At 51.0% G+C, this 24144-nt stretch overlaps 3 protein-coding genes across 6 annotated transcripts; 2 read left to right on the top strand and 1 right to left on the bottom strand.

Moving 5' to 3' along the window:
• Positions 1-391: 391 nt before the first annotated feature.
• Positions 392-1938, top strand: SERF2 (small EDRK-rich factor 2). The gene is made up of 3 exons (XM_083412627.1): positions 392-535; positions 783-885; positions 1654-1938. The coding sequence occupies exons 1-3, from the start codon at positions 529-531 to the stop codon at positions 1730-1732; spliced, it is 189 nt and encodes a 62-aa protein (XP_083268753.1). The 5' UTR covers positions 392-528; the 3' UTR covers positions 1733-1938.
• Positions 1939-4725: 2787 nt separating this feature from the next.
• On the bottom strand, positions 4726-20180 carry SERINC4 (serine incorporator 4). Of its 4 annotated transcripts, XM_083412608.1 has the most exons (13): positions 15951-16969; positions 15581-15745; positions 11158-11325; positions 10136-10314; positions 9922-10001; positions 8893-8986; positions 8551-8762; positions 7817-7912; positions 7593-7719; positions 7082-7154; positions 6247-6298; positions 5776-5917; positions 4726-5667 (listed from the first exon to the last, which is right to left on the bottom strand). In XM_083412608.1, the coding sequence occupies exons 2-13, from the start codon at positions 15680-15682 to the stop codon at positions 5460-5462; spliced, it is 1533 nt and encodes a 510-aa protein (XP_083268734.1). In that variant the 5' UTR covers positions 15683-15745; positions 15951-16969; the 3' UTR covers positions 4726-5459. The 4 variants fall into 4 exon arrangements, with proteins under 4 accessions (XP_083268734.1, XP_083268737.1, XP_083268735.1 ...); XM_083412611.1 differs by lacking the exons at positions 15581-15745; positions 15951-16969 and adding an exon at positions 20065-20180; XM_083412609.1 differs by lacking the exons at positions 15581-15745; positions 15951-16969 and adding an exon at positions 19715-19805.
• Positions 20181-20187: 7 nt separating this feature from the next.
• HYPK (huntingtin interacting protein K) lies at positions 20188-23743 on the top strand. Its single transcript, XM_083412614.1, has 4 exons — positions 20188-20405; positions 22758-22813; positions 23338-23389; positions 23521-23743. Exons 1-4 carry the CDS (start codon positions 20232-20234, stop codon positions 23614-23616), a joined length of 378 nt encoding a protein of 125 aa, XP_083268740.1. The 5' UTR covers positions 20188-20231; the 3' UTR covers positions 23617-23743.
• Positions 23744-24144: the final 401 nt, after the last annotated feature.

Genomic DNA, 24144 nt, shown 5'->3' with positions numbered 1-24144 from the left:
GTGCCTGAGGCGAAGCGCATAATAGTGCCTTCCCTTCCAAGTAAGAAGGGGGTGAATGAAGATCTACATCAGAAACAAGGGCTTTGGGATCTGTTGCCGTCTGAGACAATGGCTTCACTTGGACTCATGGTGGAGCCGATCCTGCCTCCATCGCACGGGGACGGAACCCACGCGGCACCACCTCTGCTGGGGGAGCTTGGCCGTCGATCTTGCCCAGGACTGGAGAGGAGAGGGAGGAGCTCCTACGGGCCCCGCCAATCTTGGCTACACAGCCATTCGCGGCGCAGGGGCGGGGCTTCAAGACCGCCACGTTGCGCCTGTTGCCCTCCATGATGCCCCGCCTTCATTTCTGGCCGTCCTCCCCTGCAGCCAATCGCTGAATGGTCCGCCTGGTCCAGTGGCCGCCTCTTGGCGCTGGCGGGCTAATAGCCTCCTGGCCCCTGTGCGGATTGGCCAATCAGGCGACAGGGGCGGAGCAGGGCAGGGCTGTGGCCGTAGCTGCCTCGGGGACTCGAGCGAAGCGGAGCCATGACGCGTAAGCGGGACTCCCCCCCCCCCTCCCGGTCCGGTCTCGCGCCCCCTTATTACCCTCCGGTGGGTGGGGGAGGATATGGGCTGGAAGGTCCCGTTGCCTCCTTGACTTGCTCAGGGCGAGGGGAGTTCCGCCTCTGCCGCCCTTTCCCCCCGCCCGTCAAGGCTCGGTGGCCCGCAGTGGCCCCCGGGGCCCCGCCTGACCGGCCCCCGCCGCGCTTACACGTGCACTACCTTTCTCCGCGGTGCAGGGGGCAACCAGCGCGAACTGGCGCGCAGCAAGAACATGAAGAAGAACGCTGACAAGGGCAAGCGCCGCGACGACGGCCTCTCCGCCGCCGCCCGCAAGCAACGGTGAGCGCCGGGCGGGAGGGGAACAAGGTCGGGCTGGCTGTCTTTCTGGGCCGGGCCTCGAGCCCGGAGGCGGCGCCTCCTTAGCATAAAAGACCTGGCCGGGGCAAGAGCCAGGAACGGTTGGCTGCCTCCCCACCCTTCCTGCTTTTCCTATTTCTTCCGCCCCTGGTGGTGAGCGGCGGGCATCATCCTGTTCTCTGATAGGGACGAGGCTTCTCGTGGCACTAGAAATAGAAGCACCTTAGGGCGGGATGAGCTTTCCAGGGCCCCTGGCATCCGCTTCCTTGGGTGCCCTTCTCAGTCTGCTTGTCTTTAAGGTGTCTCATGGCATTGCTGTTAAGGGCTGAGACTGCCAGTCACAGGTGTTGCCAGGATTTTTGTTGGGGGGGGGGGAGGCTTTTGTTGGGAGGGAACATCAGATTTATATTGATTTTGGTTGATTTAGGGGGGAAGCTGCCCTCCCCCCCTTGCTACGTCCATGCAGCCAGTGCCTGAGGTTCCGCTACTGGCTATGGAGGCTCCACCGAACTGTCCTTGCTGCTGCTCCATCCCTGCTCTTACTTTCCACTCAAATCCTTAATGTGCCTAGCCTAGCCCCTTGTCAAAGCCCTCAGAGTGACAGCCCCTTCTCTCAGGCCCAGTGGCGACTGAGGCAGCCCTTGCCCTACCTTTATTTGCCACCAGCCCAGGACCTGCCCTCAGGCCCAGGTGCCCCTTCCAGACTCAGTGGCCACAGCCTGACTGCCTTGCCTGTTTTTCTCTCCCCAGAGATTCAGAAATCATGCAGCAGAAGCAGAAGGCTGCCAAGGAGAAGAAGGAAGAGCCTCAGCAGCAGCAGCCAAAGTAGGCAAGAGCCCTGAGGGGGCCTGCCCAGGTGGTGGCTCCCTTTCCTTCTCCCTCAACCGCTCACACTCCTGCTTATAGCCACAGTGGCATTATGGGGGCCACCAGACCACCTCCTGCTGAGGCTGGAGAAGAAAGGAGGAGCCCCAGCCTGGTGGGAGCTGGCAAATGCTAGAATCAAGATACTTCATTAAAGTAGTTTTACCCATTTGTCCAGGCTGAAAAATTACTGCAGGAAATGAGATGGGCCAGGTCAGCAGGTGAGATGGAGCAATTTATCCACTGTGTGCACCCGTGTGTGTGTGTGTGTTTATATGGCTTGCAGCCTTGTACAGTGGTCATGGGCCTATCCTATCACCAACAGCTGGAAGCTGAGATTTGGCACAGCATAAGGATGGGGTGTCTATGGGAGACAGTCCTGGCTTGTAGCCAGGAAGGTTTTCTTATGTTGATTTTTTAAAAGGCTTGTCTGCCACCTTTTGGGCATAAACAGCATTTAAACTGACTTAACAATTCATAAAAATGTCTAGACAGTCATGATTTAAAAGAGGCACGTCCAACAGGTAGATCATGACCTACCGATAGATCACTGAACGTCTGAGGTAGATCACTGCCCCCCACAAAAGCTCAACAACTTTGGCTCCCCCTAAAAAAAAACCTCTTTTGTTTGTTCCTTGCACCCCTAAAAAATGGGCCCTTTTCCTTCCCAAAAAGCTCAACAACTTTGACCTGAACCCCCCAAAAGGGCGGTAGATCACTGCTAGTTTTTAATTCTGTGAGTAGATTGCAGTCTCATGGGAGTTGGCCACCCCTGATTTAAAACAACAGCATGCTTTAAAACAATACAGAGACCCTACATTGTGAGCTGTGAGATCAGGCCACGAGCCGATAAGCCATGCAAAGCAGGCAGACTAAGAATGTAAAATTACATAAACACAGCCTTTACCCTAAAGCCGAAGAAACAGGAGAGACTTTGCCTGGTGCCTCCTCACCACACCTTTGAAAAGAAAATTGTAGAGCTGGAAAGGTTCAGAAAGAGCAATCAGAACAATCCAGTGGTTACAGCAAATCCCTTAAGTGCCAAGGTTGCAACATTTGGGGCTTTTTAGAGATGAGCTTTTCGCCTTCTCTGTCATAATGCTAGAACCCAGCTGGGGCAAGCCAAGGAAGTTACTCTTCAGGACAGGTTCAGACAAGGGTCAGTGACCAGCTCATACCAGGGCTCCCATAAAAACCCAGGATTGCCTCTTTGGGTCAGGGGTCCAGTCCAGCACCCTATGCCCAGAGAGATGTCTGTGTAAGCTCTGATGCAGGCAGGGTGTAGCTGTGGTCATCTCTCCTGTATCCCTTCTTGCCTTTTACAGCCCTCTTGCTTAGCAATGCTGGCATCCTGTGGTTTAAAGTTGATCTCCTCTAGACTGTAAACCAACTTTTATTTCAGGCTTTATATTGGTGCCTTTAAATTACTTCCAATGAAGTGATGTCACTTTCCTGAACTGGCTTTCTTAGAGCAAAGCCTTCCTCCGTAAAAGATGAAGAATCCTCCCTTTTAAAATTAAATAGAGCTGAGTTAGACTTCCTGGCCATATTTTGAATAGTTGTTTTTCCCACTCAGTTTGGTGCAGTGCCTGCCTTGCTCCATTGCCGGGGCACCAATTAAGTTAAAATCGGGGCCTAGCCCATGACTGACTGTACCCAGGCCTGGTCACCTGTAGTTGCTTTCTCTGGCTCTCCCTTTCTGTGGCCAGCCTCCTTCCAGGAGTTGCACAGACCCTGATTATCTCTGGGGGAGAGGGAGGTCAACCTTGTATCCGGTCATCAGGAGGGGCCTGATCTCAGACCTGCTGCATCCCACAGGCACAGGAGTACCATGTGTACTGGATTTCACAGTGCCCTCCCCAACTGGCCTTGCATCACCTGTTTGCTTGACAAGGAATGGAAGGGACTCAGGCTGGTTTCATCCCACAGAACTGGATCTTGCCCATCCAGTGGCTCCCAAAATGTGGACTCTGCCTCAGAGGCAATGGACCTTGAAGAAGAACTTGGGCAGAGGGCTTGGATTACCATGACTGCAGGGATCATAGTTTCCCCACGGAGAGACTATGCTCTGTTGGCTCTTGTCAGGTCGCCACAGCCTGTCCCAAATGCTGGCCTGAATGAGTCTGTCCTCTGATTCTCCTCCTATTGCAGCTGACCCAAACCAGGCAGGATGCCCCAGATTTGCAAGGCAAAGCATGCCCCATCCACACCTGGGGAGGACGCTCTAACTCCTCTCCAACTGCCCTGGGTGAGATACTCTAAACAAAAGTTCCTCTCCCAAGATCTCCTAAATGTCAGCAACTTGCGCCGCCTCAGTTGAGGCAATGCCACCCACACCCACAGTATGTTTGGCCATAGGAGGTCTCCCTGCCGTGCTTTGGGATAAAGAGGATGGGGGGATTTTGGCATAAAGAGTGGCACTAGCTTCTTCTGCTGAGGTGCTCTTCCCCATTCCTCCCTTGCCCCTGAGGAGCCAAGAGAAAGGAAGGAAACCAAAGTTCCAATTCAAGAGTTCTCTGGCTGTGGGACAGAGTCCTCCCAGGTGATGCTTTGTAGGAACATTTGCAGGAAGGGCCGTCATGGGCTTTGCAGACGCCAGAAGGTCCCAGGTTCAGTCGCTGATGGCCTCTCCAGGTACAACTGGGAATAGGAACCACAGGTGGAGCCAGCAGAGAGAGAAGGCTGTTCCAATGCTGGGCTCACTCCATCGTTTCCTCAGCTGAGTCTTGCAAGCCCAGCCTCTACTATCCTCCCACCCCCTACACTAAAAGGTCCTGCCTAACAACAACCACCCTGCCAAGTTGGCACATTAGTCTCAGCTACTCTGCTGTGAGTTCTAAGGCTGGGCAATTCATACGGAAGGAAAGAAGTAGCGGTGGGGGAAGCAGGTCCACAAGCAGCCATTAGGATTCAGGAGAGCTGGATGGGCCCCTGAATCTATAAATGCACCCAGCGGCATTACAGTTGAACAAGATTTTATTGGCAGAGCAAATACAACGTCCACAAAGAGCACCAGTCCTTTGGGTCTGTCTCTCCTTGTTAATCAGCACCGCGACAGGACCCTCCTCCCCCCATTTGGCAGGATCATCCTTCCACCACCTGTACACATGGAAAGAGGTGTCACAGCAGGAGGCCTCCTCACACACCCACACACCCACTACAGGTCAAATGTTGCTCACTGCCAAGACCCTGCAGTGTCTGATAATGGCTGAGAACTGGGAGAGGCGCTGTGTTCCTGTGTCTGATTCTTTGTGTGCACCCTCCTTCCGCTCTCTGGAGTTCTCTGGTCCATATTAGTGGGATTTCGCCACTTGGAGCTCTGCCTCGTATTTTGTCCAGCCTTGCAACCAACACTGGGGGACGATGGATGGATGGGCATCATCACCACCCTTATCCTCTCCTTCCATTAAAGCACCTGCCTCCTCTGAGCCCCCACTCTGCTGGCTCGTTCACATTAAAGGTACCCGCTGGGGCAAGGCATGCTGTGGCCAGCACCGGGGCGTAGCATTGTGGGCGGCCTTCACATGCAGCACCCAGTGGCAGGCAGTCTTCGGACCAGGCCTGGTCTCTTGGCACCAGGTGGGTCTCTTGGCACCGGCCTTTGGTGATCGTGGCAGGCAGCTGAGCCCACGGCAGGCTGTGGCAAAAGCAAAAGAGCCTCCAGGCCCTTTTGGCGGTGGCGGCAGCATCAGCTACGTAGCAACACTGATGCGGTGAAGGTTGCGCCGCCGCAAGACACGCAGGGAGGTGTTGTTGCGTTGGCGTGAGCCTGGGAGGCAGAGCGGGCCCAGCAGAAGCCAGAGGTAGAGGAGGACACAGGCCCAGCCAGAAGAGACCTTAACCCAGAAGGTTGACCAGCTGCCGTGAGTGAAGGTGGTCTCTAGCACTGCATTTTCATAGCTGCAAGGAGAGCAGAGGCAGGTCACATTGCAAGCTCCAAAGCTGCCCCCCCCCACCTTTTGCCACTCAAGTTGCCACTCCCCCTGGATGTGGGCACCTTGTTCCTACCTGAACCAGTTGGTGAGAGTCATCATGACGTACAGCGAGGCCAGGAAGAAGACAAAGTGGAAGGTGGAGTAGCTGTAGACCACAGGGTCGCCGTGCACAATCTGCTGCTCCACTGGGGACCCTTCCTGCTCACCTCTCTGCCCTAGGCCAGGGGTGAAAAAGGGCCCTCCTGCTCACACAGCTCAGGGATCCAAAGCCCTGCTCTGCACCAATAGCCATGTCTAGTCGAATGACCAGCTGTCCTGACTCTTATGGGGTTTCCCAATGTTGGGGAGTCCTGTACTCATCCCCTGTCCCTTATTTGAGCATCTGGGGAAAAGATTCAGGAGAGACTGAGATGAGGAGTGTCCCCAAAGATTGCTCCTCCTGCTATGCATACTTGAGATACCTGCCTTGCACCCCAACAGTGGATGGGGGGGCACTGGAAGGCCCAAGTGGCTTATGATGCTGCTGGGGCTCCATTGCACTCACCTGCTACCTCCTCTTCCATCTTATCAGGGCAACAGAAGAAACAGGACGCCTTCTGTAAAGAGAACAGGATGGGTCATCCACCGCTCATGCAACCTCCTGCCACCTGGCTGTGGTTTCTCTGGCTGCCCCTTAGCTCACAATGGAAACACAGCTGGCAACTGCCAGGGTCGCACCCTCACCCAACCCTTAAGTCACGATGGTGGTCATAGGGGACCCCTGGCTCTTCAGCTCCCATCAGCCTCAGCCTGTCTGGCCAGTAGCCCCAGGGGGTTGGGGATGGGGAGAAGAGAATGGGAGTTGCAGTCCCTCAACACCTGGAAGCTAGAGGCTCTCCATCCCCATCCTGAGGGTGGTCTGTGGAGTCCTGACTTCCCAGGAAACAAAGAGGAAGCCTAGTATCAGTTACAGAGGGCGCTGGCTTTTCCCCTCTAGCTGAAAAAGGGGGAATCCTATCCTGGTTGTATTTGGAAGTGGTAACCAGGCTAGGAATGGGCCCACCCCTGCCAGTGTTTTGCAGGGGAAATCCATGAGATATACATTGTGGGAACAAAGCAGATTGTGCATTTGGACATTAGAACTTGAACACAGGCAGTATCGCAAGAAGCAGGCCTCAGGCACTGAGACATTCATTTTATTGCCTGCTTTTCTGCCCAAACACATAAAATGGTTGCAACTTTAAATGCTAAATAACAAATAAATGATAAAAGAGCAGAGAATCCTCTCAGGCAATGGAGAATCGTTTCAGGAGCTGGAGGTTAGGGGGGAAAGCATTGAAGATCAGCAGCTGCCTCTCAAGAGGGTTTCTGCCCCACACTGGACCCTTTCTGGAACCCACCTTAAACTCAAAGCTGTAGATCCTGACCATCCACAGAGGTCCAAACAGCTCAGCGAGCATTGATGCTTCATTGCTGCAGGAGGAGAAGGACAAGGATGAGCAAATCAGCAGCAGGAGCCCTTCCTGAGCACAGCCCATCCTCTACCCAGCCATTGTAGACAGGCTGACCACAGGATGGGATGGACAGCCTGTCCTGTTTCTCTGACACAGAATCCATCCCAGTATGCCAGGAGTCCAGCAGGCGGGCTCTGCTCCTCTCTGTCAGGGCTGCCCCAAATTGCTTTGAGGAAAGAATCACTTGGTGGGCAGCCTGAGGGCATTACCCCAGAAGTCCAATGTGACCGCGGTGTAACTTGCCCGCATTCCCCACCAGTCTATTATCTTGTAACAGGAATGGGTGGCAGTGCAGGTCCCTTATTCCCAGACCCCTCCTCTGGCCCACTCTGGCAAGCTGGGGTCAATCCCTGGCTTGGGATTTGAGACCTCTGGGGGCACATAGGCAGGTACCCACCAGGCAAAGAGGACGCAGGCGTACATGACCCCAGCCCCCAGGATAGCCACCGTTGTGTCCTCAGTCTGCATCCCGTCCTTGCTCACACTGGGGAAGCAGATGGTGAGATTCTGCCCCTTGTACTGCACTGTGGGAGAGGAGGAGGAAAATGCCATTAGCTGATTGAGGACCTGCCTCACCCTGCGGATCTCCCCAGAAGGCAAAGGCTCAGAGCTGACACAGACCTTTCTCTGGTGGCCGGCTGGACAGGGCAGAGAAGGTCAGGTACATGACGTAGCAGCAGATGATGGAGGCCTGTAAGGGACTGGAGCTTGGCTGTCCTGGGAGCAGGCAGGTGCAAGGGAAATAAAGGGTTATCAGTGTCCTCAAAAAGCATCCCCATCCCAACAATAAAGAGTGAAAATACAGTCTGTGTCTATCGGCCCAGAGTCATTGGTCTACTTGTGAGTACATGATTCCTGATGCTCCCTCACTGCCAGAAGCTGTAGTTAGGATGTGCTTTAGGAGGCAGAGTATATTATTAATATTTAAGCCACCTCCTGGCCCTTCCAGTTGCTGGAAACATCACAGGCCTCCGGCTCTCTGATCCCCATCCTTGCTGAGCTCCCTGTGACAGGGTCCTGGGACTGTCTCATGACCTTGTTTCTGAATCATCTTTTGCACCTGGACCTATTCTTTCTGCTTCACCTTGTTGTGTACCTAGAAGCCTGCTCTCTTAGGTGAGTATTTGATAAAATTATTTACCCTCCTAGCACCCACCCCTCTAAGGAAACCACCTAGAACATCCTTGGGAGAGGAACTTCCAGGGAGAAGAGGGCACTGGTTCAGTGCTTCTTGTTTGGGCAATTAAGTCCTGAGAGTGCTCTACACTTTGCTTCTTGCAGGCCACAGAAGGCTGTGAGCCCCCGCCACTCCAATCCCACCCTGTGCTGCAAAATCCACACATGCCATTACTCACGCAGGCGGACGCAGGGAGTGATGGAGATGAAGGACATGAGGAGGCACAGGGCACCGTTGAAGGCCAGCAGCCCCTTGTTGAGGAAACAGCCACCTGGGTGGGTGTAGAATTTGTACAGGAAAGTGTAAGCGGTGGAGGCTATGGTGTAGAAGCCCAGTGTGGCCAGGAAGATAGCCAGGTACCAGCGCTTGTCCGTGGAGGCGCCTGTCAGCCTGTGAGAGAACGAGGGAAAAGCTTGTTTGGAACACTGACCTGAGGCCAGCTCCCTCCATCTCAAGCCCCCTTGTGGGCTCTTGGTCCAGGAAAGTGCCCCAACCCATTCCATCCAGAAGGCAAACTCACCAATTCTTGTTCCAGGTGTGGGCAAAGGCTGTGATCAGCACCAGCTGGACCAGGATGAAGGCAAAGCCTCCGCAGACACCAACCAAGTGCCAGGCTGCAAGGGCCAAAGGAGGACAGAAATGTGGGCAGCAGTCAGGGGGACCAAAGAAGCCAAGTGCCACCTCTGGCTGTCCTGCCAGGCTCTTTCCCCTCTGGAAAGCCAGCTCAGCTCTGGCCAGGAAAGGCAGGAAAGAGGCTCTTCTGGCTTAGATCCCTCAAAGAGAAGCCTTTTTTGGCTGAGGAGCAGGATCGTGGGAACAGGAGCCTGCTCAATCAGGCCAATGAGGGCCCATCTAATCCAGCATCCCCTTCTCATGGTGGCCAACAAGATGCCTCAATGGAAAACCAGCAAGCAGGATTTGAGCACATGAGCTCCCTTTCCTTCTGTGCTTTCCAGGAACTGGTATTCAGAAGCACAGTTGCCTCCATGAATTTGTCTAATCTTTTAAAGCAATCTTTCAAAGCTGGTGGCCATCACCGCCTCCTATGGGTCCCCTCAGAGGATTATCAGTAAGGAAATAAGCCCCACCAGAGGGAGGGATGCTGATTCTGACAGAAACAGAAAAGGATGAGGGAATGGCTCCATTTTGCCTGTTCAGAAATCTGTCAAGCAGAAAGGGTCCATATATGTTCCCCTTGTTGTTTTCAAGTCTGCAGATGACAATGAATGATAAGTGTTTCTTTCTTTAATTACATTCTTTTGATATTTCTTTTACCTTGAAATGCATGTAGGTTACCCAAACAGTTATTCACATTACATAATTTTAACCTACATCAAACTGCAGGCAGCAAGACAAATTACGTCGTATTTGGTGGAAACTGAACTGCAGCAGAATGGAAACAAGGCTGCTGGAGAAGGGAAATGGCTGCCTTCCTCCATTCCTACCTGGAGGGCTGTCCCTACAGTGATGAGGGGTAGGGCTCTTGGCAAGAGCAAGTTGCAGAGCCACCAGCCTGCAGCCAAGTGGGCTGCTCTTCTATTCTCCTTACCTCGGAGGAAGCGCTGGTCTTGGATGAAGAAGGCGGCTGCGCAGAGCCCCACAAGGATGAGGAGCTTCAGGAACCAGAACCTGCAACAGACCCCAAAGAGGCGGTGAATAACCAGGGTGGCCCCTGGATGGACGGGCCTGTGGCTTCCTCTGCCTGCTCCTCCATAACAGCCCAGGGGCTGCCAGGTCTGTGTCAGGACCTCCCTTCTCCTCACCCATTGTGCAAGAGGGCGCGGACGTTGCTGCTGGACTTGATGTTGACCAAGAAGGCTGCCTGGCCCAGGTAGAAGCAGGCGGTGCCAAAGCAGACCCTGTAGACAGCTGAGTAGCCCACCAGGATGTCGCAGTCACTGCCCCCAGGAAGGTGTTCACACAGCACTGCGTAGAAAGGCACCTGTGGGAGGAAGGGAGAGAGACCCGGGGTGGGGGGAAGCATTGCCAGAACTGGAACCCTTGATTGATTGATTGATTGATTGATTGATTGCATTTATATCCCACTTTGCGCCACTCCAAGGAGCTCAAGCCAGCATGCATAGCTATTTCCCCACAGAAACCCTGTGAGGCAAGATAGGCTGCAATGTGGGGACTGGCCCCCCAAATCACACCCAGTGAGCTTCATGGCCAAGTAGGGATATGAACCCTTGTATTCCTGGTCCGAGTGGGGTTGCGGTGCTCATCTCGCTTTACTGTCTGAGGGAGCCAGTGTACAGCTTCCGGGTCATATGGCCAGCATGACTAAGCCGCTTCTGGCGAACCAGAGCAGCACACGGAAACGCCGTTTACCTTCCCGCCTGAGCAGTACCTGTTTATCTACTTGCACTTTGATGTGCTTTCAAACTGCTAGGTTGGCAGGAGCAGGGACCGGGCAGCGGGAGCTCACCCCGTCGCGGGGATTCGAACCGCCGACCTTCTGATCGGCAAGTCTTAGGCTCTGTGGTTTAACCCACAGCACCACTTACATCCCTGTGCCACTATTTAGTGTGGAATTAAAATGTTTGCTTTGCAGAGCCCATCCTCTGCTTTCTTCTCTTTTTAAATACAACTAGAGTAATAGCATTTTAAAAAGGGAAGTGAATTAATAAGAGGAAGCTGGTCAGTCGAGCTCCTCCCTGCCACTTGGAGGAGATTATTTTCTCGGAATAGTGGCCAGTTGTCCTCTACCCCCCCCCCCGCCCCAATGAGCCTCCAGATGCAGGTGGAGGAGGCTCCCAATGGCAGTGGCTTCTCACTCACTCACGTTCTCCTTGATGGCTTCGGCCACAGTGCGGGAGAGCATGAAGCAGCAGCTGGCACAGGCCAGGATGTGGAAGAGCATGTAGAGGAGCCGGGTCCCCGTCGAGACCTTGATGCCGGGGCAGCAGGGACAGCACAAGGTGCAAGGGGTTGGGCCGCAGCAGCAGCAAATCTGAGCAGGGGAGAGGGAAGTTGAGTGTTACCTACTTAGACCTTCTCTGCATGCCAAGCAACCCTCTGCCTCCCTACCCACAATGAGCTGGACTCCCTGCCTCTCACTGGACCCTTCACCCCAAGCCTCTACCAGCAGAAAGCAGCTGGGGTCTGTTGCCTGCATGGGTGAGGGGCTGGGCAGCCGGATTGTCCTGGGTCAGTCCCTAGGCTTGGCCCACCCACAAGACTGTCCCTGAGCAGGTCCTTGAGCAGTGAGTGAGGGGCACAGCCTGCAGGAGGCAGGATTAAGGGGATTGGGAAGCTCAGGTGCCATCTGTTGCTGCTGGAGGGAGGCAGGCATCACATTCAGGGTCCAACTTGCTTCCACCAACCCACCAGTCTCTGGTTCAGCCGGACAAAATATGCAAAACAAGCAACCTAGCTCTTGGGGCCAGCTGTGGGTCAAGAACTGGCAGTGACACAGAATTTCTAAGATGGTGTTTTAGTTCTTAATGGTAATTTCTTTTTACTGTTCTACACTGTACTTTAGAGTAGCTCCTCTTATGGAACAGCTATACAACTGCAGTTAATACCGGTAAATAAAACAATTCATGCATGGTTTCTCCCTTGTGGGAAAACCAGCGGTGGGTTGCAGTGTTTCTGTGCCCTCAGAGGGTTTTGTGCCACCCATCCTGAGACTGTGGAACACACAATAGGTTAGAGAGGGAGGGCACATTCCTGTCACTGAGACGTGCCAGCTGAGCAGTCTGCTATGGAAGTAGCATAATAGGCACCAATCTGTGAGCAGAGATGGGCTTTCCAGGCTGACTCCACAGGCTTCCCCATAATCTGAAGTTCACGTGTGCCTAGGAGGATTGCTCTGGCACTGTCAGTAAGTCCAATTGACAGTGCAATACTTTAAAGGTAAATCTCAGTGAGGACATACAGGAAGATGAGTTTGTATACCAAGCAGGGATCACTGCCGAATGGGACACTTTAAGACCAGGAAGGGCTGTGGCTCAATGGCAGAGTATCTGCTTGGCATGTTGAAGGTTCCAGCTTCAATCTCAAGCAGCTTCTCCAGGTATGGCTGGGAAGGCCCCTGAATGAAGACTGGAGAGATATTGCTGCCAGCCAGTGTAGATAGACAGTGCTGAGCTGGATAGTCTGTTTCAGTAAAAGATGGCTCCTGACACTCCTAAGGCTCATTGTTTAAACTTGCTTGTATTGCCTTATTATCACTCTGCAGGACACCTTTGGATGCCAACAACCTTCTCATTAGCCCACTTTCCAAAGACTCCAAAGCTCCTGCATCACTGAGTTCTCTGTCTGCTGCTTCCAAACAGTTTTGCAGCTGTTGCATTTCTTATTCTTTCTCTGGGTCTAGCACAGAAACACCTGGGTCCCATAAGGCAATGGCCCCAAAGAGAAGCCAGCCAAAGCCTCCCACCCACCCCTAGCTCTGCACCTGAGCATCTTGCCCAGCTGACCACCAATAACCCTAGAGAGGGATTAGAGTCACTCCTAATTGACAGAGGCACAGCATCCATCCCCTCCTCCCACCTGAGCTGGGCAGAGCCCCTCCCCATGATCTGCAGTTGGGCCAATGAAGTTAGGGATGCATTGCAAGATGGGGGACCACCTTTGCTTGTTGGCCACATTTTTGGCCTGCCTCAGGAAGCTCCTTGAACACCTTTCACCCTCCTCAGTCAAGAAGCATACCTGGGAAAGAGTTTGACTGGAATGTGTTCCTCAACCCAGCTAGGATATCACCTCAAGATGGGGAGCTTAATTCTCCATGTGCCCAGAGCTGGGGGCCTGAAACTGCTGCCCATCAGCTTAAGGAGATTTTATGGAGAGGACCCCTCCAGGCACCAACCAGCATCTTAGAGAAACACCCCCTTGGATTCCTGTTAAAAGAGAGGCAGGGGTGCCACACCTAGAGGGAAACTGGCACTCTGCTTCCGAGAAGCTACTCTACACAAAGAAGGTGCTCATGTCCCATTCCTGGGCAGCTAACAATGTACAAGAAGCACCCAGGACTGCCTCTGGCCTTGATATTGTGACTGCATAAGGAATCAAGACAGCCCCTATGAGGAAGGGATAGTAGATACCTGGAAGGGGAGGGTCCAAGGAACATGTCAGAGGAGAAAAGTGTACCAGTTTAGAAAACAGACGGATGAGTGGGTGAATCCTGAGCTTCTAGAGGCAAGAGCTGGCACCAAGTTATGGGGTAGCATCCCTATGGAGGCTCCTTCCAGGCAGGAATTCATTGTGGAAAACGATGCTGCTCAGGCACGCAAGTTTTCTGCATTGTTTATACAACATCACCGCCATCAAAATCCCAGCCCACATTTTTTAAATTTACATTTAATCCGGATTTCCCCTTCCTCTGGGAAATCCGATAAGTAGAAACAACCTGTTAAACATCCGCTGTCTCTGTCTGGTGTGGAAATTCTTTGGCACAGAGTTGTTGTGGTTTTTTTTTGAGGGGTGGGGAGGGGTAGTTTGTCATGTGTGTAGTGTTGACTGATGTTTTGGTGGGTGACCTCTATCACACACATAAACCCTGCATTTGTCAGCTCCTCTCCAGAGCACAAGTTAAGCTATTTTGTTCCAGATACACCAGTAACAGACAGAAGATGTTCATTCCCAGTAATGACTACAATGCTGAAGGTGCATTTGAATTTCAGTGGCCTGATGAGAGGAAGTTGTGATATCGAGTCATTGTGGGGAATTACCTCTTCAGACTGTAATCACAGTACATACACCAGACTTTCTCTTTTAAAAAGTTTAATCTGAATTTCATGCACAAAACCTCCTCCTTAGAACTTCAGTCTTGGCACATTTTATTATGTGTGGTGGAATTGTAAAAAGATAAAGGACTTATAGGAGATGATATATAATGAATTTTTAAAAATTTTGTAAGACCAATAAAAATTATTTTTTTAAAAAAAGAACTTCAGTCTTTCATTGATGCTGCGCTTTGGGAGTGGTGGGGGAAGAGACTGCATAGCTGTGCTGTTAATGGTTACAGGGGTGTATAGATAAGATTAGCCATATTTTTAAAAAATATTGCTACTTGGTCCCAGCCACACAAAACCAAACAGCAGATCAATATAGCACTTCCCCAAGTATCAAAAAAAGAATCAAGAGATATCGCTCCACCTTCTGCCAACAGGCCTCCAGTTTGTGCCTTGTGAAACACGACAACTAACTGGGCTGGCCAGGTTTGCCCTTTTGCTTCTTCTCATAGCTGTCAACTTTCAGATTTGAAAATAAGGGATCAGCAGCCTCACCTGTCCCGGTGACAGTCTACGAGATATCTAACAATCCAGGATAGCAGCGTGAAACGGCGCTGGAATAAGGGAATTTCCCGCAAAAAAAGGGAAGGTTGACAGCTATGCCTCCTGTGCTGCCAGCGATGCAGAGGAGGGGCAAAAAAGCCACCAGCTGAATTAATTCTGCCAGGCTCCACCCTCTGATGTGGATGGCATGCGGGGTAACAGTGAAAATCCATGGTTGAATAAACAAGATGTGTGGAAGGCCACGTGCCAATTGCATGCATCTGAAAACCAGCCCTGCAGGACCCGTTTGCAACAGAAAACCCCTTCTGGAAGTCCCCCTGAGCACTGGGGAACAGTGCTGGGCAGACTGTGTGAACAAGGCAAGAAGGGAGACCCAACCCCCTCCCCCCGGCCACACATGCATCATCCCAAGAACCCTCTGCATGTGTTTTTTTCTACATTCTCGTTGTGAGTCCAATTATCTTTCATTTAGTTGTGTTGGTTGTCAAGGCTGAGGCTCACAAGCCTTTATCCTCTGAACCTCTGTGGGAGGCCTGATCCTTCCCTGGTCCTGGAGCTGAGGGCAAGGGCCAAGTGGACTGCTGGGCAAATGGCTAGCTTGCTTTCCCCAACATTGGCCACGGCTAGAGGCTTTCTCACTTGAGAGGAGGTTGCTGGGACTCTGGCCTGAGCTTGGGCCTTGCAGGCACAGTAGAAGGGCCATTGTGGCTCAGTGGCAGAGCACCTGCTTGGCATGCAGAAAGTCCTTGGTTTGATACCCACGGCATCTCCAGGAAAGGCTAGGAATACCCCCTGTCTGATACCCTGGTGAGGTGCTGCCAGTCAGTGTGGCCCAGGGGTAGAAGAAGCAGCTCGTGTTCAAGCTGGCATCGCCTGTTCTGGCTGTTCCCTCCCTTGGGGGCCTCTTGGGCCAGCCCTTGGCCAGACCCCACAGCTGACAAGTCTTGAAGCCTCCCCTCTGCTTACCTGGGCCTTGCAGTAGCCTGGCACCATCCCTCCTCCTCTGTTCCCGGTGCCCCCAGCTCCCCAAGGGAACGGCTGGACGTCCTGCCCTCGTCCCCCAGTCATCCGCTCCTGGCTCCGTGGGCCCAGCCCTTTGCTCAGCAGCACATCCCTGGGACCAGGTGGAGCCTGCTCTCCAGAAAGCGGTTGCAGAGAGAAAGCCAATTAGCTGAGAGGCTGAGATTGGCCAACTGGCAACCCGCTGCCTCCACCTTTGATCCTTGGGACCAGCGATTGGCCTTCCTGGGGTGGGGGGGATGGTGCTCCTTTCCCCTCCACTTGCCTTTCTGCCTGATTATGTCAGGAGCCAAATCTGCCTCTTTAACCCTCTTACCCGGCAGAAATAGAGAGCTTAGCCGTTCCGTTGGGTTAGGTGAATCTCAGGCTGTTGTTGCAAGATGGAAGGGACAGGAGCCTTCTCACCTCAGGTCCCCCCAGGAAGCAAAGTAGCAGCCACAGAGGCTCCCTCACCAGGGCCTTGCCTGGCAAGGGAGCCTCTGTGAACCTGCTGCAAGGGCAGGGAGGGTGGCAGGCAGGCAGAGCACTCCACCAGCCTTCAGCCATGCAGGACTACTGGCCTCTTTTGGCTGCCAGAGACTGGGCAGGGCTTCCATCGGGGAACTAAAACTGATCTGGCCATAGTGGTGCACACTTTAGTTGCATCCTGTGTGGATTACTGTTAACATACCCTGCATGGGGCTGCCTTTGAAAAGTGCCCAGAAACTTCAACTGGTCCAAAATGGTGAAGCTAGACCATGGATAGGCAAACTAAGGCCCAGGGGCCAGATCTGGCCAATCGCCTTCTAAATCCGGCCCGCAGATGGTCTGGGAATCAGCCGGTTTTACTTAGTAGAATGTGTCCTTTTATTTAAAATGCAACTCTGGGTTATTTGTGGGGCCTGCCTGGTGTTTTTACATGAGTAGAATGTGTGCTTTTATTTAAAATGCATCTCTGAGTTATTTGTGGAGCATAGGAGTTCGTTCATTTCCCCCCCAAAAATATAGTCTGGTCCCCCACAAGGTCTGAGAGACAGTGGACCGGCCCCCCGCTGAAAAGGTTTGCTGACCCCTGATAGACTGTTGACTGGGGCAGGTTATAGGAACCATATGACTCCCTTGTTGCAACAGCTCCACTGGTTACCATTTTGTTTCCAGGCACAATTCAAAGTGTTGCTTGTGACCAATAAAGCCCTATTTGAAAGACCATATTCTACCATACAAACCTGCCTGTGCTCCGAGGTCTTCAGGGAAGACCCTTCTCTCAGTCCTGCCAACCTCACAGGCATGCTTTGTGGCTACACAGAGCCTTCTTGATGGCTGCTCCCATGAACTTCCTGGAGAAGCTAGAATGGCTCCCACCTTTTCCTTTGCCAGCAGGTGAAGACTGTTTTATTCCGACAGGCCTTGGGGAACTGACTTGTTTTGTGGGGGTTTTGAAGGAAAGGTCTTTTAATACCGTTGTTTATTTTTACTGTTTTTATTGATAGTTTTGTTCTTTATATTGTTTTACTTCTATTGGAGTTTAGTTGCTTTTTAATGATGATCATAAAATTGTAGAATTGGAAGGGACCATGAGGATTATCTTGTCCAAACCCCTGCAATGCTGGAGTATGCAGCTGTCCCATACAAGGATCAAACCTGCAACCTTGGCATTATCCACACCAAACTCTAACCAACTAAGCAATCAGGGCGTATATATTTTTAGCTTTCTGTATTTTACCTGTGTTGTATTAATTTGTGCAAGTCACCTTGAATGCTGGTCGGGGGCAAATGCAGGATATAAATAAATATAATAATTAATGATACGAACAACTCTAAAGCAACAAACAGGCTTGGGTCACCTTGAAGACAAACAGGTGAGAACCTGACATTTGGGGATTTGCCAGATGTCTAATCCCTGTGAAACAAGGTGGGGAAGCCACAAGAATGACAATTGTTCCACCATCCTGCTTATCCAGTCCTAGAGAATGATTTCCACACCCTAGCTGTTGCAAGGAAGTGTGGGTGGGTATCTGACTCCCAGGGCCGTCTTTAGCAGATGCAGCGCTGGGGTGCAAATATCCGCCCAACACCCCCCAAATTACCATGGATAGTGTTGGGGTGGCTGTAGCTGCGCACTGCCAGCCATCCGAGGGGGGGGGCACAACTCTCCCCCATGCCGCTGCGAGAGAGCGATCCCCGCAGAGGCTTTGGAGGGAAGCTGCGTGCCGGCAAGCTATATGGTTGGTGGGGCACAGCTTCCATCCTAAGCCTCTGCAGGGATCGCTCTCCTCCTAAGGAGGCTTGGGAGGGAAGCTGCACGCCCGCCAGCCTTATGGTTGGCGGGGCACAGCTGGTGGGCATGCAGGGAAAGGGGAGGCTGCTGGCAAAGCCGCACAGCTCCCCCACTTGCTGGGGCACCCCCAAGTGGCTGGCGCCCTGGCGCGACACACCACTAAGCCCTATGGGAAAGATGGCTCTGCGGACTCCCTTCTTGTGCCCTTCCCATCGATGTGCTACGGAGAGGCCCCAGATCCAGTGAAAGGCTCAGCCTGCTTTCCCCTGGGATCTGTCATCATCCAGCCACTACCACACCCTCTGATCTTTCCTTCCCCATGAACTGCCTAATCCTGTGACATTAGGCACATCCCACCTTACCCACACTCTGCCTCTTATTCTTTCCAGGCCTGCTGTCCTGTGAAGAAAGCAGATAGATATTTTCTCTCTGTCTCGTAATACTAAGAGCTCACTGGGGCCCGTCCAATGGAACTGGATGGGGGGAGATTCAGGAGAGACAAAGAGAAGCACTTCACACTGTGGATAGTTTAATGACGGTATTTGCTACCACAATATGTAATGATGACCACCAATGTGGATAGCTTTAAAATAAAATTATTGGATAAATTAAAGAAGGAAAAAGCTACCAATGGCTACTAGCCACAATAGTTGTGTTCTACCTGTACTCTCTTATATGCCTCTGAATGCCAGTTCATAGGAATCACAAATGCAGAGAGTGCTGCTATTGCACTCTGGCCCTGCTTGTAGGCTTCCTATAGGGACATCTGGTTGGTCACTGTGAGAACAGGATTCTAGACTAGATGGACTTTCAGTCCACATCCACAAGAGGTCCACCATCTGTACTTTTCTGCTTTTCCTTTTGACCTCACTGTTTACAATTCCACCCACATGCTTGCCCTTCCAGGATAACTCAGGACAACACTGATGACATGACCTGTAGGCCCACAAAGGCTTACACTGGTTAATTTTTAAGGTGGCACAAGACACTTTGCTTTTTCTTAACGTTGTGTTTGGAAGTGTGTGGCAGTTTATCTCCATGCCTGCTGCCCGCCATAACTGGTGTATAGAAATACCTGTCCCTAACATTTAGACTGATGCAGGTTGTTCAGTTTCAGGGTTACATGCTGGCTGTTTCTTTTTGGGGGCCCCTGGACAAAAATGTGAGCAGCAATACAAAAATCCAGGCTTTTATCATAGCTGGAACTGGGCAGCAATGTTTGTGTCCCCTTCCCAGAAAATGGAGGCTTGTCTGCTCTTTCAGTCTTGTTTCCAATAAATGGGGTGCTGTTTATTTTAGCTTTAGTTTGTAAGCATTTAAAAATGACTGTGCATTGGATGAATAGCATACAGTTGGCTTCTGGATTTGGGCTGCAAGGAGGAGGGTCAATGAACTAGCTTGACCTATCCTCCAATCTCAGGGGATATCGGGGGTGGGGGGTGGGAAACAAGGTGCAAAGGGGGAAGCAGTTAGTAATGCAGTGCTCAAAGAAAGCACGTGTTTAACTCAGAGAAGATTTGCAAACATGATCCCAGGGGAGCCAGGAGTGAAGGCTTTCTCTCTAGCTCTGTTTTGCTATCAAAATCACTCTCACAGTTGCTTTCTCCTTGCAAGATAAAATATAGGAAGTGGGAAGGATTTTGTTGCAAAAATGTGGGAACAGTGATTCACCTCTTCCCTCAGGGCCATTCCTGTGATCAATTCCACAGTTGCTAAATCTGCATTTTCTTTAAATAAAACCTACCAAGAGACTGAATAATAATAATAATAATAATAATAATAATAATAATAATAAAATAAATGAAGAAATAATTCTGAGCTACATTGCAGGGTTGTTGTTCAATACCTGCAATCTGCCTCCATCTCCAATGTACAGCATACATTGCAGTAGTCTACACTGCAGGAATGTCATTCTCAGCCACGGTTCCCCACACAATAAAGAGACAATGGGCTGCACTGACACGGTACTTTTTAGTGTTTGAAAATCTTGTGAAAGCCACATTTTCCCTATGAGAACTCCAAAGGAGTAGAGCCCTTTGCTTTTGTTGCTCTCGTTCTGTTTTCTGTCCTCCGCCCACCACGCCTATTTATAACTGCTAGGTTTCTATAGTGTTTTCTCTGAGCAGCTATTGGGGTGGGGGCAAGAAGGTCAAAAGGAACCTGGAAGCGCCACCTGCAGATGTTTGGCTCGCCAGTCTACATTCCACTCTCTATGGTAGCGCCGGACATTGGCGCTCTAGGCTCTTGCGCTGATCTCTATATTAGTGCCGCTTTCTCCTTTTCCCGCTGCTTCCGGAAGCGCGCCTTACCACGTGACGAGTGCGGAAGGCAGACGGAGCGATGGCGGCTGAAGGGGATGTCGAGCTGGAGTTAGAAGCAGAGCCCAATGGCTCGGCAGGGAGCGGAGAGCGACCAGCCGAGAAGCCGCGGAAGCACGACAGCGGAGCGGCCGACCTCGAGCGCGTCACCGACTACGCGGAGGAAAAAGAGATCCAGAGCTCCAACTTGGAAACGGTGATGAGCGCATGCGTTTGGCCGCGTTGGGGGGCTCTGGTTGTCATGGTGACCGCGGGCGGGGCGGAGCCGGCTGGACTGGACCGCTGCCGAAGGGCCCCTTGGAGCCCCAGCGCCGTACGTGGGAACGGGGAACCCTGCACGCGTGGAGGCTGCCCGAGGCCCCTGCAAGCATGGCTGGACCGCCCGTGTCAAGCATCGCCTGCCCTGCCACCCTGCTGCTATTTCTCTCTTACTGCCGGTTTGGGGACTTTTACTTGCGGTGTCCTTTGTCTTTGGGGCTGGAACTATTTGGCCTTCCCGAGGTGCTCTGGGTGGGAGCCCATTGTTTCGCCTCCTCAGACAGCAAAACGCCTCATGCCAGTCTTGTGCGGGCCTTTCCTTCCATCGCATCTGTAAGAGGGCATGGCAGTTTTCTGGCAGGTTCAGATCCACCCTTTGTCATATGGCATCAGGTGATTGACAAGTAGGCAGACCCTGGGGTGAGTGTGGCCATTTTTTTATTTGGCCCACCAGAGAAAATTGTTTTTCCCTACTTCTGTTCTTAAGGGTTGCTTTCACTTCTGTGAGCCTGCCCAAGGTTTAAGACAAGAGACTCCCCGCCCCAGTAGTTCCGTTGGATGTCCTTGCCAGCGGGTTTACAGTCTAAGAGGCACATTGCAAACAGGAATAAAATTATGCAAGAAGACAAGTAGGCACCAATTCTACATAGTAGTACTCATAATGATCAGCTGGGATGGAGAGAAAGAGGTGAATGACACTGGTCTCTTACCAGAGAGGATGAAACGGCCTTACTTCCTGCATCTGCCATGTAGCAGCTGCCATTCCATCAGGCTGTTGCAAAGAGAAACAAGGAGAAACTCTTGTGCTTTCTGATGGTGGTACCACAGCTGTGAAATTCTCTACCTAGGGAGATCCACACTCTTTCCCTTAACATTCTCAAGGATGGTCATTTTAATCTAGGACTTTTTGATTTGATCCCTGCTGTTTTGAAGTTTATTTTGCTTGTTTCAGTGCTGTTGTTTATACTTCTCACACTATTTTTAATTGGTGTTTTGCTGTACTACTTGTAAGCTGGTTTGAAAAATATTTTAATATAAATGATTAAAAATAGCTCTCCTGTGCTTTATTTGTGAATCAGTACTTGTGACTGCCTTATCACAGTACTTGTGATGTGTAAAAGGAATTGATGCATCAGCAAATTATTATCTGAACCATCTGGTTCAACCCCTTTCCCTAACATTCCTTGCAGTCAACATTAAAAAAATACAATTCAGATTTGCATTGTAGATTACCCACATTGTCTAGGTGTGGAAATTTCTTCCACAGGGAACTTTTGCATAACTATGAGACTTGTGTTTTTTCAGGTGCACATTGAGCTTAGAAATTCCCTGCACCAATTTCTCTTTACATACCTACCTCAACAGCAGCGGTTCAGTGATCAGGAGCACAAGGTCTTTTCAGTGACAGGAAGCCTAATTTTCAGGGTAGTTCACAGCCAGACTTCTACCCAAAAGTGTATCATTGTGAATTGACATGCACTGAATCTCATCATCCATTCTGTTGGTCATCCACCCAATTAGAAAAGAATAGATTGGAGTTTTCGTAGACTGCTTGATTTTGACTACCTAGAATTATTTGGGCTCCATCATCTAGGGCTGGGAGAGATCAGCTTTTCAATATCACAATGTATCACCAATCAAACATTGATATACTACCAGGTGAAGGCGCCATTGCACTCTGGCCCTCAAACCAGTCCTGGGCAATGTATTGATACATCATCCAGGCCTACCATCACCCCAGTTAAGTGTACTAAATTAAGTAAACTGTACTTCATTGCCATTTGTCTACATTTTTTGAATTTCACTGCCATCTGGTTGTTTTTTCTCTATACTTGTGTTACATAAAAGCTCATAAAAGGTAAAGGGACCCCTGACCATTAGGTCCAGTCGTGACCGACTCTGGGGTTGCGGCGCTCATCTTGCTTTATTGGCCGAGGGAGCCAGCGTACAGCGTCCGGGTCATGTGGCCAGCATGACTAAGCCACTTCTGGCGAACCAGAGTTGCGCATGGAAACGCCGTTTACGTTCGCGCCGGAGCGGTACCTATTTATCTACTTGCACTTTGAGGTGCTTTCAAACTGCTAGGTTGGCAGAAGCTGGGACCGAACAACGGGAGCTCACCCCGTCGCGGGGATTTGAACTGCCGACCTTGATTGGCAAGTCCTAGGCTCTGTGGTTTAACCCACAGCGCCACTGTGAGATAATTTGGTTGCTCTTTAAGGTACAAGATTTTGGTCTGGCTATTATTAAAGTCTGAGGGTGTGTGTTTAATTTGCTTTCTTTTGTTTAGGCAATGTCAGTGATTGGAGATCGAAGATCCAGAGAGCAAAAAGCAAAGCAGGAGCGGTGAGTGCCCTGTTTTCATCTCCTGCTAAGGGAGAGCAGCCTTGTTTGCTTCAACCAGAGCTGTAGAGGTGACACACAATGTGTAAACATAATTCAGAGCCAGATGTGCATGCATACTATTATCGCTAATTTATTATCAACCCTTCACCTGAAGTTCCTAGGGTGGGTTACAGCATTAAAACATTAAAAACCATGACCAGGCTTGGAGGTAGCAGTGTTTTTATGAACATCACACCACAGTGAAATGGTGTCTACATGCTAAACTGCTGTTTAAGGACACATTTCCATATTCTAAAACTGTTTAGGTGTTAGGCTTGTTTTGCTGCACTTGACATTAATGGGGGGAGCTGTTTCACACCAGTGAAGCGGTGCTTGGTTGCAGAAAGCCAGAGCTGTGTTTTTATTATGTGTAGTTCCTATTCTGCCCTATCAGAGCACTTGGAGTGGGGACGGGGTGGCATTATATTACTAGAAAGTCGAGCAGGATAAGAGTCCTAATTCCTCTTTCTTTCCTTCCGTTTCAGGGAAAAAGAACTGGCCAAAGTCACAATCAAGAAAGAAGATTTGGAGTTGATTGTGAGTCTAGCACAGTGTTGATTGGACCGCTTGGGTGATGGCTCAGCATCGACAGAGGCTGCTTTCTGATGTCACTACAGGCCACTTTAGGTGTTGCCTCTTGGTAAAGAATCTTCTTCTTTTCCTTGCAGATGAACGAGATGGAAATATCCAGGGCAGCAGCAGAACGCAGCTTGCGAGAACACATGGGGAACGTGGTGGAAGCACTGATTACCCTCACCAACTGAGAGCCACCTGCTAGATGGACTTTTGGGGAGCAAGGGAAGGAGATAGCCTCTCTTTGGCCTGTTCTGCACTTGTTCTTTGCATATGATATTTTAAAGCTGCTGGAATAAATAGTCCAATTTTTTTGAAGTTGCTGTTAATGTGGTTTATAAGATGTTTATTATCATCATCATTTGTTAAATTTGTATACTGCCCTTCATCTGAAGATGCCAGGGTGGTTCTCAGCTGACTGAAGGACTAGTGGTGGTAAACTGGTGCCCTATTTTCATTCAGGGATCCTTTTGTTAAACAACATTAAAACAACTTGCAAAATTCAATCTAAAATTTAGACTTTTAAAGCCCTTGGGTGTTCTTTTCCAGACAAGGAGAAACAGTGGAGTGACATGCAGGAGACAGGAAGAGAAATCAACCAGTGGGCAGCTCCCCCCCCCCCCCCACCTTTCCAGTTTGGGTAGGCAGAATTGCATTGTAAACTATACTGTGGGCCCTTAATTCCCCATAGCCATTATTTTTGAGGCTACCAGTACTGG

This window comes from Podarcis tiliguerta (genome assembly GCF_965153285.1).
Source record: "Podarcis tiliguerta genome assembly, chromosome: 14".
Classification (NCBI taxonomy): Eukaryota; Metazoa; Chordata; class Lepidosauria; order Squamata; family Lacertidae; genus Podarcis; species Podarcis tiliguerta.
This window is presented reverse-complemented; position numbering and strand designations above follow the sequence as displayed.

What these genes read in the sequence shown, in the direction of transcription:
- HYPK (XM_083412614.1), top strand. Translation starts at nt 20,232, where the DNA reads ATGGCGGCTGAAGGGGATGTCGAGCTGGAGTTAGAAGCAGAGCCCAAT. An exon ending in CAAAAAGCAAAGCAGGAGCG is followed by an intron (nt 22,814 to 23,337) that starts GTGAGTGCCCTG and finishes CTTCCGTTTCAG; the next exon opens with GGAAAAAGAACTGGCCAAAG. An exon ending in AAGAAGATTTGGAGTTGATT is followed by an intron (nt 23,390 to 23,520) that starts GTGAGTCTAGCA and finishes TTTTCCTTGCAG; the next exon opens with ATGAACGAGATGGAAATATC.
- SERINC4 (XM_083412608.1), bottom strand. Translation starts at nt 15,682, where the DNA reads ATGACTGGGGGACGAGGGCAGGACGTCCAGCCGTTCCCTTGGGGAGCT. An exon ending in AGACCAGCGCTTCCTCCGAG is followed by an intron (nt 8,987 to 9,921) that starts GTAAGGAGAATA and finishes TGGCCCTTGCAG; the next exon opens with CCTGGCACTTGGTTGGTGTC. An exon ending in TCTACAGCTTTGAGTTTAAG is followed by an intron (nt 6,299 to 7,081) that starts GTGGGTTCCAGA and finishes TTCTCTTTACAG; the next exon opens with AAGGCGTCCTGTTTCTTCTG.
- SERF2 (XM_083412627.1), top strand. An exon ending in GCCGCCGCCCGCAAGCAACG is followed by an intron (nt 886 to 1,653) that starts GTGAGCGCCGGG and finishes TTCTCTCCCCAG; the next exon opens with AGATTCAGAAATCATGCAGC.